The 17,983-nt window shown below is 46.5% G+C and overlaps 1 protein-coding gene across 1 annotated transcript in view; it reads left to right on the plus strand.

Annotated features, from left to right (window-relative positions):
* The window catches only part of ANKS1A (ankyrin repeat and sterile alpha motif domain containing 1A), a 3,005,277-nt gene that overhangs the window by 1,757,012 nt on the left and 1,230,282 nt on the right, over positions 1-17,983 (plus strand). Inside the window, exon 15 of the mRNA XM_044076145.1 lies at positions 2,208-2,761. Coding sequence (XP_043932080.1) covers positions 2,208-2,761 — 554 coding nt within the window. The remainder of the gene's footprint in view (positions 1-2,207; positions 2,762-17,983) is intronic.

The raw sequence follows: 17,983 nt of genomic DNA on the forward strand, positions 1-17,983 counted from the left end.
ATAGCTAGTTAAAGCTTCTGTTTTTTCCAGCCTTTTGTTATTTGAGTTAATATACTCCTTCAGTGTTTCATTCATTTTAATTACCTTTGAATACATTTAACTTATTTTCCTGTAAATCATTGGAAGACATCTCTTGTAGCAAAGCTGAAGTTTGAACTGCTTTTTGCTCAGTGGCTGCAGGATTCCTCCCAGTCTGTCTTTTTTCTTGTTTATATTTCAACAATCCATCAAGTTATCCCCAGCACACTTTCAAGCCCTATTTTGTTTTATTTTCACTTTAGAGTGAGGAGGTTTATGTACTAAATCCACATTAACTCAGCAACCCAGAGCAGAGATTAAGCAGCCATCACATTTGGTGGTCATGTGATGTCTGCAATACATTTCCAGATTTTCTGTTCATTTTTCCTGCTTTCAGATGGTTTTCTCTTCAAAGACTGAATTATGATCCTGTGCTTCCATTTGTTATAAGTGCATATTCTAGGCAATATGACACCATACCTTTTCTGTAAACTCTGTATCTCAGAGCACTGCACATTATTCCCGATTGGAAACATTTGTTCTTGCATATAATCTGCTCAGTCCATTTCAGAGCACTGGGGCACAAAGGCTGTCATTGCACTCATTGGATGCAAGGCAGTGAAGCTAATCCTAAATGTGGTGCCATCTCTCAGAGGACACTTGTGCGCACATACTCACACACACGCACAAACTCTCTCTCTCTGTCTTAATACAGTTAATACACCTCTGCATGTTTTTGGCATCTCTGTTATGTTCCACAGCGCATTCACTTTAAAAGGGAGGAAAATCATATCGCAGGACCAGGCCATTGTTGTTGCTGGGCAAATGGTGTTGGCACCCTGGATACTCCATTTGGTGCCCTTTCAGACAAAATAAGTGGGGGAAAAAGATGAGCACAATAAGAGGGGGAAAAAAAGGAAACTAACCAAACTACTACTGTGTTTCTGCAACACAACAGTTCCCTGCTTTTTTTTCTTTATTCAGTAATTACATATACTGTATCATTTGAACACCCACAAAGTGAGAAATTATATCATTGCTGCTTAAATTTTAGCAGTAAATAATACTACCAAAGCTCAGCACTCAGTCTGAGCAGCAACAGTGGACTAAGAACTGTGAGGGCCAATCAGCATAGTGCCCTACAGGTCTGGACCCGGCACACAGGAACTATACAGTTAAAAATAGCTCCAAAAGTTAAAAAAATGTAAATTCATCTGTTTTGTCTGTACCATTGATGCATGTAAACATTTGGGGAGAATCTTGTTACAGTGCGAAGTGGTCCTGCCCCCATGTGAAAATAGAATGTGAAGACTCTGCATAGATGTCACCCCAGCTTAAAATTGAGTTGGAAAACTACCTGGAATCTTTTACATTTAGAGAGGTTTACCTTGAAATATGTCAACTATATTTTTTTCTTGAGTATGACCTGGATCATTTTTGTATGTAAAAGGGGAAACTTGAAATATTTTCTGTAGCAGGAAGGAGGGTCACTTTGATCATTTCTGAGACCTGCTTGTTTAGAACTTAATACTCTGAAGGTTGTCTTTCCACTGGTTTCATATGCTTTACAGGAGAGGGGGGACTAAGTAACTTTAAAATATCTTGTATCAAGTTGAGATTAGGACCACAGTCTATACAGGTACAGAGACAAGAGTTGAGCAAAAATTCAAAACCTTTTCCTTAATAATTTAGCAGCCTGTATGATGTGAGAAAGGGTCCCTTCACACAGACAGTTAAGTGAGTAATTGTAAATTAGCTTTGTGTCTTGGAAATGTGGTGCCTTTTAGACTGAGACTTGTATTGGATCCCAGCCCCCATCATTTGGCTGTAGTATCCATTTCTGCAGACCCATGTCCTTGTTTCTAGTTTCCTTTATGCCAGGAAAAAGGAAATCCCCTCCTTCTTTGTCACAAGTCAAGCTTTTTTAATAACAAATACTTTTGAAGTTAAACCTGTGGGTTACAGTCCTGTCCTTATATAGATAAGCATTAATGTTAAAGGAAGTACAGAAGGTGACGAGAACTTGCCAGGCTGCATAAATTAGTAGACTTTCTGGAATTTCATAAATGCTGTGACTTAGAATCATTATAGTTTAGTAGAACAATTGCAGAACTGTTCTCAGGCTGTGGGCTGAAGATTTGTTAAATGCCATTATTGTGTTTTTTTCATGGCTATCATTTTGTGCTAAGATGTTGCAGGAAGAAGAGATCAGAGTCTGCATTTAACAGGTGGCAAAGACATCAGTGTGCCTTCACAGTTTTCAGGACTACTACATGGTTCTTCCCCAGTTTGTGAGATCAAAGAAGATCCTTTCCTACTTTCGACTGAAGCAAGTTCATCAGAAGTAGAGATGAAACCTGGTCAGAAGCAAGCGACTTCCAGCACACAGCCTCAGAACTCTGGCACTCGAATCCCAGAATCAACTTTTGGCTATGCTGAACTGAAACCGAAGGTTATTTATAAAACCAGCCTTCACCCAGATGTCATTCAGGCAGGCACAGCAACAGAAAGCCGGTGCTTAAATACTGGGACAGACAGCAGCTTATTACGAGCAGATAACACCAGCAAGCCTAATCTTGAACTCAGGTTAGCACGTAGCTTGTCTAAATCGGACACGGACCTCCTTATGTGTTCCCCAAATGAGGAGGATGGCATGGGAAGTCGTAGTGAGTCTATGTCAGAGTGCATTGCTGGAAAGAAACGGATGGAAAAATCTCCTTCTTTTGCTTCAGAATGGGATGAGGTAAGCACATTATTTCTTTTCAATGTATTAAAAATATTTAGATATTTTATCAAGAATGTTGTTTAGTCTAAATGTACAATAAAGTGCCTTTCTGTAGAAGAATATTCAGATTTAATGTGGACAAAAACTCCTTTTGAATTTACATGCTGTGGTTTCAGAAAGTACCAAGACCATTTCTTGGGAATGGATTATAACTGATAAAAGCAGAATTTGTGCAGCAACTGTCTTCCTTATGCTGTCTCATTTCACAGTATAAACTGAATATTGGAGGTTTGCATAGTGCAAAACAAGTGTCTGTAATGCTAACTCAGTAGAGAAGCTATTCTTGTGTGTTCACAGATTTCATTAGTGGGAAACAGAAATTGTGTAACTGCCTTAATGCAAAGTTTCTAGTGATGTTTTTGTCTTTCTGCTGCTCAGCCATTAGCCATGTCTTTATCAGTTCTGTGCTGCAGCCTTGTTTTTGTGTGTATACCACATATCTGTTGCTGCAGCCTTGTTTTTGTGTATATACCACATATCCATTGCTGCAGCCTTGTTTTTCAGTGTATATACCACATAGCCATTGCTGCAGCCTTGCTTTTCTGTGTGTACCACAAATCCACTGCTGCAGTGTGCTGCACCCTTGTTTTTCTGTGTGTACCACAAATCCATTGCTGCATTGTGCTAGCCATGTTTTGCGTGTACAACAAATCCATTGCTGCAGTGTGCTGCAACCTTGTTTTTCTGTGTGTACCACAAATCCATTGCTGCAGTGTGCTGCGGCCTTGTTTTTCTATGTATACCACAAATCCATTGCTGCAGTGCCTAGTATTAGAAACATGTGCTCTGAGGTACTTACTCCTTCCTCCATACCTCTCAACTGTCCAGATTTTCACTGAATGTTGTGATTTTTCCTCATATTTGGACTGTTCCTTTTAAAACTTGTAGTTATCAGGCAACAAGAACTGGAGAGGCCGCGAAAGTACCTCACAAAGAGGATCCTAGGCCTTAAACATTTGTCCTATATGGACAGACTTAAAAAACTCCAACTATTCTCTGTCTCGTATCGCCTACTTAGAGACAATCTCTGCTTGACTTACAAAGCCATGTCTGACCCAGCTCTGTTAAAATGCTACATCTAAAGAAATCCCAATCCCTCTGCACCACACGCTCCAGAGACCTCAACCTCATTTCCACAATCAGCAGAACATGCTGGAGGGACAGGTTCATAACCCAGAGACTGCCCGTGCTATGGAATAGACTTCCCATACATGTCAAGCATAGCACTTCACTGGCCCTCTTCAAGAGAAGTGTGATGAGTGGATGGGAAATAGAAAATTCACCCCAGGACACACTTATGATCCTAAACCACTGAGGACTGAAGTCACTGAGAATGACAGACATTCAAATTTCAGACTTAGTATTCTCAGAAAATGCATGGTAGTGCAGAACCTGATATTCTAACAATTTTCTTAGTGTCTATGAGCAACATGTGAAAATCTGTCCCTGATTTTGAGTCTTTGCCCGCCGCTGCCCCCCCTCCCCCATTACTTTTAGCTTTGCCCACATTGCTTGCACTAAAAGGTTGAGAAGTTTTCTTCCCTCCCAGGGAGTAGAAGTTACAGTTGCACTGCCAGAACTGCTGCTAACATGTCCGTGTCGATGCTTTGGCATGCAGGTTAATCACTAGAAGTTATCCTGTATATTCTACTGGCATACATCAACCAATGTCAGATTGGATACCGCTGTATTAAAAGCAGATCATGACAAGGAAGTCAGTGCCAGCACACATTGAATGTAAGTTTTCACAATAAATATGAAAACAAGATAATTATGAATAACGATTTAAAGAAATTGTCGTACAAGTAGAAATTTTAAAGGTAGGGAAGAAATCTGGTGACAAAATTCCATCTCACTCATAAAGGCATCTTGCAGAATTTGAGTCAGGGAGTTTGTAAAGCAGGTTGAGTCAGATGGAGATGAGAGAGTGAAAGACCATACCTTGGTCTTATTGGGATACTTTAGACTAATGATCTCAAACTTGCAGCCCTCTGGTGTCAGGTAGCCCTCAAACAAGGATAATGCTAGCTGAACGAAACTGCTACACTGACTGCCTTCCTCTTAGTTTTGGAGATTGTGGCCTTCATCTTTGTGTACTAATCCTCATAAAGCCCTTGTGGTCATTTAGATTTGAACCCCCTCCCACCTTTCTGTAGACTCTTTAGTTACTGCCCAAGTAGAAACAATGTATTTCTGCAGATTGATGCAATCTTTAAAAAAGTGGTGTCATATTGATGCCAGCAGAAAGTGTGTGTTTAGTTTCCCTGTACATGCGTCAGATTCACTCAACTACCACTGTACGATGTTCATCGTGTTTCACTGTTGCAGTCATGACTGTAGGGTTCTCCCCTGCCGGCAGGCCGTCCTCGGTCAGCCAGAATCCCAAAGTCTGGGTCCGGCGTCGGCTATTCAGCCATGCTCCCTGACGTCAGAGCGCCAGGAGTACAAAGCTGACAGCCGACGCCATGTTCTCCAGTCTTTCTTGCCGTGCGCTGATAGCAGTTCGCAAGTGCCCGTCGGCTGACTCCTGACAATCTTTTCTGAACAAACCTCAGTCCGAAGACTTTCTTCTCCTAGTCTAAGTACCCGGTTGGGGAAACGTTTTTCTTGCTCGAGTCCGATGTCAGAAAAAGTTAATAATTGTATTTCATGTGGGAAGCAAATACCTCGTAAGGATTTTCATTCTTACTGTATTCCTTGCTTAGGCCCTGACCACGACATAGCTAGTTGTCTGTTTTGTGCTAGATTCAATCAACGTACAATTAAACGAAGGTACGATTTTGCATTTCATTACTTCGGTAGGCGTTTTAATTACAAAATGTTGTCGGATACGGTTTCGGCTACCGGAGTTCACAAACGACACAAGGACAAAGACAGGCCTCTGAGGTCCAAATCTGACGATATCGTACAAGCAGAGCCAGCTTCAGGTTCAGCCGTCATCAGTGAGGCGCTTTTGCAGCCCCTGTTGTCGGCCATTTTGGAACCGATGGCCGAAACGGACTTCCACGAGGAGCCAACTAGGCCTTTGAATATTTTTGTTGCAGGACCTTCAGACAATGCTCCTTCGGATGGGTCCAGAGCCGCTGTGCAGGTACCGGCTTCCGAAGGGGTTTTCAGGCCTACTCAGCTTCTAATAAAGGCAAAGCCAAAGACAAAGGCAAAAACTCCTTCCAAATCAAAGACTGCAAAACCGGCGTCTTCTGATCCGGCTCCCAAGTCACAGAAACAGTTACTTAAGATGGCGGAGGACTTACTTACTATGATTAGGGGTTCACATCCCCCTCCAGATAAAAGGCCAAGGCAGGAAGTTTATTATGAGTCCTCTGATCAGGCTTCTGTTTCTTCAGTTGTTTCTTCTGACCAAGAATATTCTTTCCCTCCTTATGAGGATTCTGATGCTGAGGAATCCATTCCTTCAGCTTCTCCCCCTGAGGATTTCTCTTTTGGGGAAACTTTGCATGAAATGAGGGAACATTTCCACTGGGAAGGACAGGAGTATTTGGAATCTAAGAAAAGACTAAGGGATTTTCTTCTTCTTCTTCCCCAACATAGACCCCTGGCTGTTCCTCCTATTTTGGATATTGTGGATGATGCTTTTTCGGAGGCTAACTTTTAACCCCTGACTCTTTTCCTCCTGCTCCTGTTAAGCCTGACAGATATTACAGGGTTCCTGATTCCCACCAGTTTTTATACAAGAACCCTACTGCTGACCCTGAAACCATTTCTCAGGGTCCTAAGGGAGTTAAGGCCGCTTTTGCTAAAAACCCCATTCCCACTGAGAAGGATACCAGATCTTTAGAAAGATGGGGCAAAAAAGTGTATACTTCTGATACTTTATCTATTGGGGCTTTAAACTGTCAATTTCATATGCTGAAATACCAGCAATTTCTCCTGTCTATTTTAAAACAAAAGCTAACTTCCATTTCCGCTTGTGCAGATAAGGAATTACATGACTTAATGCATGCCACTGAACAAGTTGGGAAGCATGGTTTACACTGTGGATTTGATGCCTAGGAGGCGTCTTGTAGGGCTGCTGCCTCTGGCACAGTAATTAGAAGGCATGCATGGTTAAAGGAACAAAATTTGCCAGATCAAGTAAAAGCTAAATTATTAGATGCTCCTGTTCAGCATAATGTTTTGTTTGGATCCAAAGCTGAAGAGGTGATTAAAAAGATGGAGGACAAGGTAAAATCCATGCAAACAGTTAAAGATGTCTTACAAGTCCAGCCACCCAGATTTAGCAGGAATTGGCCTACAAAAAATTGGTCCTTTCCCAATTCAGACAGGCCTCAGAGGGGTAGATACAGACGCTCCCGAGGAAGGCCTCAAACACAAGCCTCTTATAGACCAAGACAGTGGACTGCTTCCACCCCTAGGGGAGGAGAGGACAGGTCGCAAGCTCATAGGAAACAGACTCAATGACTCCCTCTGTTGGGCTGCAGGAACTTCTTGCCTGGAAGCCCCTCTCGGAGGAAAACTTTCTCTTTCACCTAAATTGGACTCGTATAACCCAAGACAAGTGGGTTTTGGATGTGGTTTCAAGAGGTTACAAATTCTATTTTCATACCCTACCAAGGCCAAGCGGATGGCCAGATCTTCCAAAACATCAGTGGACAGAGGCCTTAAACCAGGTGGAAGCTCTTTTGGCTATGAAAGCCATCAAACTAGTTCCACTTTCAGAGATGGGACAAGGTTTTTACTCAAGGCTCTTTCTAGTCCCCAGGAAGCAAAATTCATGGAGACCCATTCTGGATCTGTCAGTCTTGAACACTTTTCTAGAGATACCAAAATTCAAGATGCTTACTCTACAGCAGCTACTTCCAATGCTGACCAAAAATGCATGGATGGTAACTTTGGATTTAAAGGAGGCATATTTACACATTCCCATCAGGCAGGAACGCAGAAAATATCTCAGGTTCAAGGCCGGATCGAGGCACTTTCAATTCTCTGTGCTGCCCTTTGGATTGTCTACTGCACCCAGGGTCTTCACCAAATGCTTGGCTCCAGTAGTAGCTTATTGCAGACTCAAGGGAATTCAAATTTACCCTTATCTGGACGACTGTCTTATTCAGGCAGACAGCAAGGAGGTCTTACTCCAGCATCTACAGTTTGTTCAGAATCTTCTCAAGTTCCTGGGATTCACTGTAAACATAAAAAAGTCAAATTTGACACCCTCACAACAGATAATTTTTCTGGGCGCTTCTCTAAACACAACAACCCAGATGGCATTTCTGACATACGAAAAACAGTTACAGCTGGCTTCAACTTTCAAAACCTTGGCAACTTTAACTCTGCTATCTGCAAGGAGATTCCTGCAGGCTTTGGGTTACATGGCCTCCTGCATCCTTCTCGTACCATATGCAAGACTACATATGAGGAAAATACAGTGGTACCTAAAAAGTGTATGGTCTCAGCATTGCCACAGTTTAGACATACTGATCTCCGTCCTGCCTTGTCTTCAAAAGGAATTCCTTTGGTGGTCCAAGGCATGTACTCTAAACAAAGGAAAACCCTTCTGTCTGCCTCCTGCCACTCAGATACTAACCACAGATGCCTCAGACTATGCATGGGGAGCCCATTTTCAGGGCAACTGTCTGCAGGGCCTTTGGAGAAAGGATCAGAAGCACCTGCATATCAATTTAAAGGAAATGTTAGCCGTTCAGAATTTTTGGCCTTCAGGAATCTTCTACAACCAGGTCAACTACTGATACGGACAGACAACACCACAGTTATGTGGTACATGAACAAGCAAGGGGGATCTCATTCCTACCCCCTTTGCAGACTAGCCATGGATCTATGGAACACAGCTCTAGCTTGCAATCTGGACTTTCAAGCAAAACTTCCTGGCAGACAGTCTGAGCAGAAACCTTTCAGACCCACACGAGTGGATGCTGGACACCGAAATACTCAGGATGATAACAGCAGTCTGGGGATGTCCTCACATAGACCTCTTTGCATCCCACCTCAATCATCAACTACAGATTTTTTGCACCAGGACTTTCCACGAACAAGCTTGGAAAGTGGATGCACTATCATTCAGTTGGAGAAACCACTCGGGATATGCCTTTCCGCCTCTTCCTCTTCTTCCACGGGTATTATTAAAGATCAAACAGTACAAGCCCAAGATGATAATCTTGATGGCCCCAAATTGGCCTCGACAGTTTTGGTACCCAACTCTGAAAAACCTATGTCTGGAGCCCCCTTGGGTTTTACCACAGACTCCGAACCTTCTGTCCCAACACCAGGGGTCAGGTTCTACACTCCCATGTCAGAACTCTCAGCCTGGCGGCCTGGTTAATCCAGGGTCTTTGATTCATTCTCTCCTACCCAAGCAGGTTATGGATGTCATTTTAGAAGCCAGACTTCCTAGCACTATAAACTCTTATTTTGTTCCTGGATGCAGGCTCAGGATTCTGATCCTCTTCTTCCTAACATTCCTTTGATTTTACTTTACCTGTCCGATCTCTTACATAAGGGTCTCTTTCTCTTCCATTAAGATACATGCCTCTGCTATTTCCGCTCATTACAATACAGACCCTCCAATCTTTTCCCACCAGCTCATGAGACAGTTTCTCAGAGGAGCTAAGAACTTAAGACCTCCTAGATCTCCTCCCATTCCTGCTTGGGATCTCAACTATGTTTTGGAAAAGCTTACCTTACCTCCTTTTGAGCCTGCTGCCTCTTCTGACATCAAGTTTTTATCTTGGAAAATAGCCATCCTGTTAGCTCTGACCTCTGCCAGAAGAGTTTCAGAGTTGCAAGCTCTTATGGCTGTGGAACCTTATATTATTTTTCACCAAGACGGGGTGTCTTTAAGGACTAATCCTACTTTCATGCCTAAGGTGGTTTCCAAAGTGGCTTTAAATCAAACTATTCATTTGCCAACTTTTTTCCCCACTCCTCAAAATAAAGGGGAAAGGATCTTACATTCCTTGGATGTACACAGACAACTACGTTTTTACCTGGACAGAACCAAGGACATCAGAAAATCAGAGCAATTGTTTGATCTGAAGTAGGAGATTCGTTTGTCTGCAATCTGTGGGTTATGGATCCGATATCGGATCCGAACCGGCATGGTTTATCCAGCTATGGATCCGAGCTCTTAGCTCCTCCCCTCACCCATAATGCCCTGCTCTCCCTACATGATCTCAGATCTAGTTTGCCGCGCTGGTAACCAGGTCTTGGATTCTGAGCTCTTCAGCTAAGTGATTTTTTGTACTTAAAGAAAGCTTTAATTTGAGTATTTGTTGTGATATTTGAGTGATTGTGTTAGGTTCCCCTTTATAATTTGATACTTTCAGCTTAAAATTTTTAATTTTAAAAACTTTTAGTTTATACCCTCCCCTCGCTGGTCGGAGTTTCTGTGTGAGTGTATTGTGTGGGGCCTTGTGTGTGTACTAGTTTAGTACTAGTCTCTGTCTTTTGTTTTTCTTTGTAAAAAAAAAAAAAAAAAAAAAGACTTTATTATGTCAGAAGCCCCTAAGGCAATATTCTCCAAGTGCTCCGAGTGTGGCCATAAGCTATCCCCTGCTGATGGCCACACTGGTCGTTGATGCCTTGGGGTTGAACACCTCACTTCTGGATGTTCCATTTGTGCAGGGTTCAACCCCAGGGCATTGAAGGAGCGGAGGTCGAAGCTGGTCCTGGCGGGACTTCTCCCCGGACTCTGCTTCGCTCCCGCCTCCTGTGGTGGGTACCGTGGCCTCGGTTCCTCCTCGCCTGCTCCCCTCCTCCACCTGGGACTCAACCTCCGCTGCTGGTTTGGAGAGAGAGAGGCAGAAAAAGGACCGGAGAGAAGCACCACAAGCGGCGGGCCGAGACCTCCGTTCGGCCCCGCCAGCTAAGCTGGCTTCTCCTCCGCCTCCTTGCTACTGGCTCCCCTCGGCTCCGGTCTGCTTTTCACCGGGGCCTGAGGAGGAGGAGACCCGATCTCCTTCGAGGCTATCGAGGAGGCACTCAAGGCCTACTTCGGTAGCCTCTTCGAGATCCACGTATAGCCTTTCTGATGCCGATCTGGACCAGATGATGAGAAGGTTCATCCAGGCCCACATGCAGATGGGAGTGCTCCTGCCTCCCCCCCCTCTGGGGGGGAGCTCGACCCCATTTTTCAAGCCTATAGCTCCTTCTCCGACCCGCTACCCGGGTTCGGAGCGTTCGGAGCCGGGCAGCTTCGGAGCCGGGGGTGGGTCGGCGCCGATAGTACTAGGTACTTCGGATCCGACCCTGCCCTCGAGTGTTTCGGATCTGACCTCTCGGAGCCTGGCTCCGAGCTTCGGATCCGGGGGACTCAGTGTGCCTTCGGCGCCGTCTGTGTCGGAGCGCACTGGTCCCTCGGATCCGAGTGTCTCGGGGCCGGCTCCGATCCACTCTTCGGATCCGAGGGGGAGCCGACTTTTGGATACTTTGGTCGAGGCTGGCTCCCCCTCGGCTTTTGATGTAGTGGAGAGGGCTCTGTTGAGGGCTTCCGGACCCCCGGCACTTGCTTCGGCTCCGTCCCGCGCTCCATCTGCACTGGGTCAGGCTTCCACCATCCGGCCACTGGGACAGCCCGCTTCAGTGCCCCAAGCTGTTCCTTTGGAACAAGACACTGCTTGCGAGGGCTCCTCGGACAGCCCCCCTGAGGAAGCCCCTCGCAAGCATACGTGTAAAAGGAGGCACATAGACTCCCCTGAGTCTTTAACTGAAGACACGGATTTGGAGGAAGGGGAAGGCTCCCCAAGATCACCCCCCGAGGATGTCTCCTTTGGAGACATCATGGAAATGCTTCGCATAAGGGGGGGGTCTGCCCCCAAGTCTTCCTCGGACGAGTCCGTGTTCTTGGAGGCATTCGAAGCGGGCCCGTCTACCTCTTGGGTGTCCCCTCCTGCCGACCCCCTGGTGGACCTCATTACCACCAGGGCGTGGAAGGAACCGGACACCGTGGAGCCAATCCCCAAAAGGCCATACCGAATCCTTAGCCCCCCTGCAGACCGTGCCCACTGGAGTAAGGGGCCCCCTATAGATGCCATGTTGACAGCAGCAGCCACCAAGAGGGAACTCGCTCAGGAGAGTCCCTCAGTCCACCCTCCGAGCAAGGAGTCTCGGATGATGGACCGCTTGGGGAAGCGAATGTTTAGTTCTGCGACCTTCTCAGTGAGGGCGCTCAACTACTTGGCACATGTGATCAGGATGCAGCGCGATCTTAAGGAATATGCTGCATCACCCCCTGAGTCCATGTCGGAGGAGGACAAACTTTTGCACTCCACCCGTATGGCCACTCTTCGATCAGTGACGAATACCTCTATGCGGTTGCTGTCCCATGCTACTGAGGGAGCTGCTAGAGCTGCAGGAGTAGGCCTAGTCACGAGACGCCAGGCCTGGCTCCGCCATTGTGATTTCACGGAGCCCTTCAAGGCGTCCTTCGCGAACGCCCCCTTCAATGGTTCTGCCCTTTTTGGCAAGACGGTTCGCAACACCTTGACCCAGAGCGAAAAGGACGGGAAGACGCTGTCTGCCATCGGAATCCGCTTCTCTGTGCCCCAGAGGACCTACTCTAGGAACCAAAAGGGCGAGAAGAAGATGTGGTTCCAGAAGTCGCAGCAATCCCAACCCGCTTCGGACAACCAGTCCTTCCGTGGCAGAGGAGGACAGGGAGGATGCCACCCCAGGGGCAGAGGGGCTCCCAGGAACTTCGGGTCCAGAGAACCTTTCTCTGAACGGCCCGCGCAGCAGCCCTGAAGGGTTGCCCGACTGCTCCACTCTGGAGGCAGTCGGGGGACGTTTTTTGGAGCACCTAGCGGCATGGGAGTCCATAACATCAGACCGCTGGGTCCTCCGCATTATATCCAGAGGATACAAGATCCCCTTTCATCACATTCCAAAATTCAAATCCCTCCCCGACGTTCCACCCGGTCAGTGGGAGGCCGCCGCAGAAATTGGCCATCTGCTGGGGAAAAGAGCCATCCAGCCCGTCCCCCCAGATCGGATCAGGGTTCTACTCCAGGTTCTTTTTAGTGCCAAAGAAGACGGGGGACCTAAGACCAATTTTAGACCTGTCCCTGTTAAACCTGGCAGTTCCCAAGGAGAAGTTCCGGATGGTCACCTTGCAATCCATCCTCCCCCTTCTGGGAGAGAATCACTGGATGTGCTCTATAGACCTCAAGGATGCGTACTACCACATACTAATGGACAGACGTTCCAGGAGGTTTCTTCGCTTCCGGCTGGGAGCCAGTCACTACCAGTTCAGGGTCCTTCCCTTTGGTCTCACCACAGCCCCCAGGGTGTTTACCAAAGTATTAGCAGTGGTTGCGGCCCACCTGAGGCGCCTCGGGTGGGGTGGGGGGGCATTTTGCAGGCAGGGCGGTCCAAGGCATGTGGAACGACTCAGAGACCTCCCTGCATATCAGTGTTCTAGAGATGAGAGCAGTACTCTTGGCGTTGCGAGAACTTCAGGCCTTTCTTCCCCTGGGAACAATTGCGATTCAGTCAGACAACATGTCGGTGGTCTGGTACATCAACAAACAGGGGGGAACCAGGTCTTATCCCTTATGTCGAGAAGCCATGAGAGTGTGGAAATGGGCGATCTCCACCAACCGCTTTCTCATCGCAACGCATATTCCGGGTCGGTCCAACATCCTGGTGGACAAGCTCAGTCGCACCATTCTCTCCCCGTACGAGTGGTCTCTCAATGCTCAAGTAGCGAAACGTATCTTATAGGTTCATAGGTTCATAGGTTTATACTAGGCTATCTGCCCTAAGGCATTTATAAGCCTAGCCCAAATTTTTGTGGCTTACGCCACCCCTTATATGAAAAAATACTGTGCCCATTAGTTTGTTGTGCCTCTGTCCAGCAGTGACACAGAGATGATTCCTGGGGTAAACCTACGATCTCCCATCCACAGGTCTAGATTTCTCTTGAACAGAGTCAGCGAGGTGCTCTGCCTCACATGGACCGGGATTTTATTCCACAGCATAGGGAGTCTCTGAGTGATAAATCTATCCCTCCAGCACGCCCTATTTATATCCGTGCTAAGGTTTAAGTCGCTTGCTCTAGTGGTTTTGGTGGATTTGGATTTTTGAGGTGGAGCATGTCCATTAATTCCGGGTTGGACATGGCCTTGTATGTCAGGCACATGTCACCTCTGAGCAGACGGTATGCGACTGAATAGAGCTGGAGTTTCTTCAATCTGGCAGCATATGACAGATTTTGGAGTCCCTTTATCCTTTTGGTGAGGAACTTTTGGGGTCTCTCCAATTGCTGCAGATGTCTGGTGAGATACATCCCTAATGGGGCATTGTACTCGATCATTGGTCTGATAAGTGAAGAGTACAGGGGAACAATGACCTCACTAGATCTGGATGTGAATCCCTTCATGATCAGGTGGGCAATGTAGAAGGTCTTTCTAACCACTTTAGCAATGTGAGTGTCAAAAGAAAGGCCACTGTCAACCTGGGTCCCCAGGTCCCTGATAACCTCTTCTGTGCTTAGTGGATTGCCACCTATATGGTAGCTTGGAGTTACCTTGTTTTTCCCGAAGGGTATGACTATACATTTTTTGGCGTTTAACTTCAGGCCATGGCTCTGGCACCAGCTATTTGTTTCAGTGAGTCCCTTCTGAAGGATATCCGTGTCCGATGCACTTTCCACTATGGCGCCCAGTTTGCAGTCGTCTGCAAACTTTGTCAGCCAAAGTCCTCCCATGCTGGCCTGTACTTCTGAGAAGTAGATGCCAAACAATAGGGGGCCAAGGACCGAGCCCTGTGGGACACCACTTGTAACCGCTTGGAGTCTGACACAGCCAGCAACTCTAACCCTTTGGGTTCTGTCTTTAAGCCAATTTGCAACCCATCTTGTGACATATGGGTTTACATTTAAGCTGGTAAGTTTTTCTACAATACTGAGTGGGGTATTGTGTCGAAAGCCTTTGCAAGGTCAAGGTAGGCTGTATGGACTGCCTTTCCTTCATCAATGGCCTTGGTGACTGTTTCGAAGAAGTCGACCAAGTTCAAAAGGCATGATCTGCCCTTGACAAAGCCAAACTGGGTCGGGTCCAATGTCTGCAAGTCCCTATATCTTTGTTTATGAGCTCCATTATGATCCTCTCCATAGCTTTGCAGACTAGACTTGTTAAGCTTATGGGGCGGTAATTACCAGGGTCCGTGAGGCCGCCTTTGTGGAGTGGGACCACAGTTGCTGCACGCCACTCCTTGGGCACGTATCCTGTGGTAAGGCTGAGATTAAACAGCTGCCTTATGTGCGGGTTAATTCCTCATTTAGCTCGTAGCACACAGCCGGGACACCATCCGTCCCATTGATGCTGTGTTTTTAGCTTTAGAGAGAGCAGCTTTCACCTGCGCATTTGAGATGTCCGGGAGGCTACACTCGGCTGGGATAGTTATCTCTCCTTTAGGGGAGGGGTGAAGTTTGCACTGAACCGGTCTGCCAGTATGTTGGCAATGTCTGTGGGTTCAGTGATTTTGTATCATTTTGGACTAATTCTGAGCATATCTGGGAGTTTCCACCCAGGTTCCTAACATAGCTGAAAAAGGCCTTATGATTGTCCTTTGAATCCATGGCAATTTTTCTCTCAAAATTGGCCTTAGTTGATTTTATGAGTGCTCGTATTTTTTACTAATAATGATCAGGGGTGACTTCCTTTTATGGATTTTGTTCTATCATGTAATAGCTTTCTCCTCTTATTGTATAGTTTGTTAATGGCTGGGGTCCACCAGACTGGACGCTTGCCCTTTGTGGAAAGAGTCTTGGTTTTATTTGGGATTGCCTGATCCATGCAGTCCTGGAGGTGTTCATAGAAGGCATTTGTAAGGGCTTCCGCAGCTTGGGTTGTGGTTTCCTCTGGCTCAGGGGCCTTGAAGGATACTACACCAGTCTTGAGTAGTGTGAAGTTTGCTTTAGAGAAGTTCTTCACTATGGTCTTTTTGTTTGGGGTGGGCGGATGTGGATTTCCAGTGAGATTAGTTTATGATCAGATCTCACCAATGAGGGATATACTTCGGTGTGGAGCATTTTGTCCCCATGTTTGTGACAATGAGATCTAGTATATTTTCTCCTCTCGTGGGAACAGTGACTAGCTGTTCCATGGCATTTGAATTTGTGAACTCCAGGAACCGTTGGGCTAGAAAGTTAGGGCTTGAGTAATGTTCCCAGTCTATATTCGGTAGTTGAAGTCACCCAATATGATGGTGTTTGGAGATACATTTATACCCTCCAGTGTCTTCAGGAAGGCTGTGTGGGGTTCCTGAGTTTGAGAGGGTGGCCTGTAGCATGCTACAATTTGTAGAGCAGTTTTGCCTATGGTTAGTTGCACCTGGATGGTTTCAAGCTTCATGCGTTGCCACCAACCTGGAGGTGTGGGTATCCTTTATGAATATGGATACACCCTCCTTTTGTGGTGTGGTCTGGGTTTTGGGGCGGAACGCATGATATGAGGTAAAACCTAATAGTGCCGGGTGCTCTCAGGAGCCTTGAACCAGGTTTCACTTACAGCACAGACATCGATGTTCTCCATACTGAGAAGGGCCTCGATCAAGTGCATTTTGAGATTTAGACTTCTGGCATTGAGCAGCATTACCCTCAGTTTCTTCCCATTTTTGTTTTCTAGGGTGGTAGGTTTAGAATTTGAGCCTTGCCTAAAAAGGCACTATGGGGTGGCAAGAGCCTTAGCCAATATCCGAATCCCAGGGTGACAGGTGCAAGCCGTCCCTTGGCAGCGTGGCTTGTCAAGCATGTCATCCCAGGCAGACAGACACTGGATCCCCTTTGAATGACACCAGACATTAAGCCAATTGTTAAAGCTGATCATCTTGTCTCTATATTGTGGCATCATTCTTGGTGAAGGAAGGATACTGCTCAGGGTTAGGGTCATACCTGCCTGGGCTACATAATCAGAGAGCTCCTCTATGTCTCTTTTCATGTAGTCCAGGGAGGTACGTCTCAGGTCGTTCACACCAGCATGGACAATGACTCTAGCGCCCGATATGCAGCTTACTGTGATCCTCTCCTTGTTCAGCCTGGTGAGTGGGACGTCAGTGTGTCTGACTATGGAGTCACCTATGACAAGTATGTTTGGTGTTGTATTTGGCCTTAAGGGCTGTGACTGCTTTGCACACTGCTTTTGTGGTTTATGTGTTGCTTGTGGGGTGTCTTGAGGTAGCAGTTGTTTGGGTGTCTGCTTTGGAGGCCTCTGCTGTTTAGGTAAATTTTTACTCAGAGCCTCCGAGTATGTCTTTGTGTGTTTGTGTTTGATTCAGTGGAGTGGTAGCATTATGTGAGGCTGGTTTTGTGGTGTGTGTAGTTGCCTTCTCCTCCTGTCTGGTCTTGCCAGTCCTGAGTTGAGAGAGCTCAGCCTCCAGTTTGGCTAAATAGCTGCATCTCTTCGCACGGTGGGGAACTCCTTGTTGCGATCTTTTTGCGTCTCCCTTAAACACCAAGTGCGACAGTTTTTTTCGCTCCAATCCCTCCTCCAGGGGATTCCCCGAGAGACGCTCTGGTGCATGCTTGGCCTCCCGGTCTTCTTTATGCTTACCCCCCTTTGCCTCTGATGCTCCAAGTTCTTCAGAAAGCCTCTCGGTTGGGGTGCAGAATGATCCTCATTGCCCCATTCTGGCCTCGACAGATCTGGTTCCCTTTCCTAAGGTCTCACTCAGTGAATCCACCTTGGATTCTAGATCCCATTCCGGATCTGATATTGCATCCATCTAACCTATCAACTCCGAATCTGGACAACCTGAAGCTAACTGCTTGGCTGCTCCAGTTCCACTCCTAATTAGGACTCCCAGTATCTCGTCTCCCGTTAAGGCCATCTTGGTAGCATCTCATAAACCATCTACCAGGAAAGTTTACCACAGTAAATGGAAACGATTCTCCATTTGGGTGGAGCGGCAAGGTCTAGATCCCTTCATGGTTCCCCTTCCTCTGGTGCTAGACTTCCTAACCACTCTCTTTAATGATGGTGCCAGTAGTTCCACGGTCAAAGTGCAGCTTGCGGCCATTTCTCACTATCATGTTGGTCATGACTCTGGACCACTTATGTCTGCCAAATTGTGTAAAATCTTCCTTAACGGCACCTTTCTCCTTAGGCCCCCTGTCAAGCAAGCGGTTCCTCCTTGGGATCTGTCTTTGGTTCTTCAGGCCTTGACTGCTCCCCCATTCGAACCTGCGGCCACAGTAGATCTTAAATT

The sequence above is a fragment of the Protopterus annectens genome, chromosome 7.part0 (assembly GCF_019279795.1).
Source record: "Protopterus annectens isolate FY-2018-M chromosome 7.part0, PAN1.0, whole genome shotgun sequence".
In the NCBI taxonomy this organism is placed as follows: Eukaryota; Metazoa; Chordata; order Ceratodontiformes; family Protopteridae; genus Protopterus; species Protopterus annectens.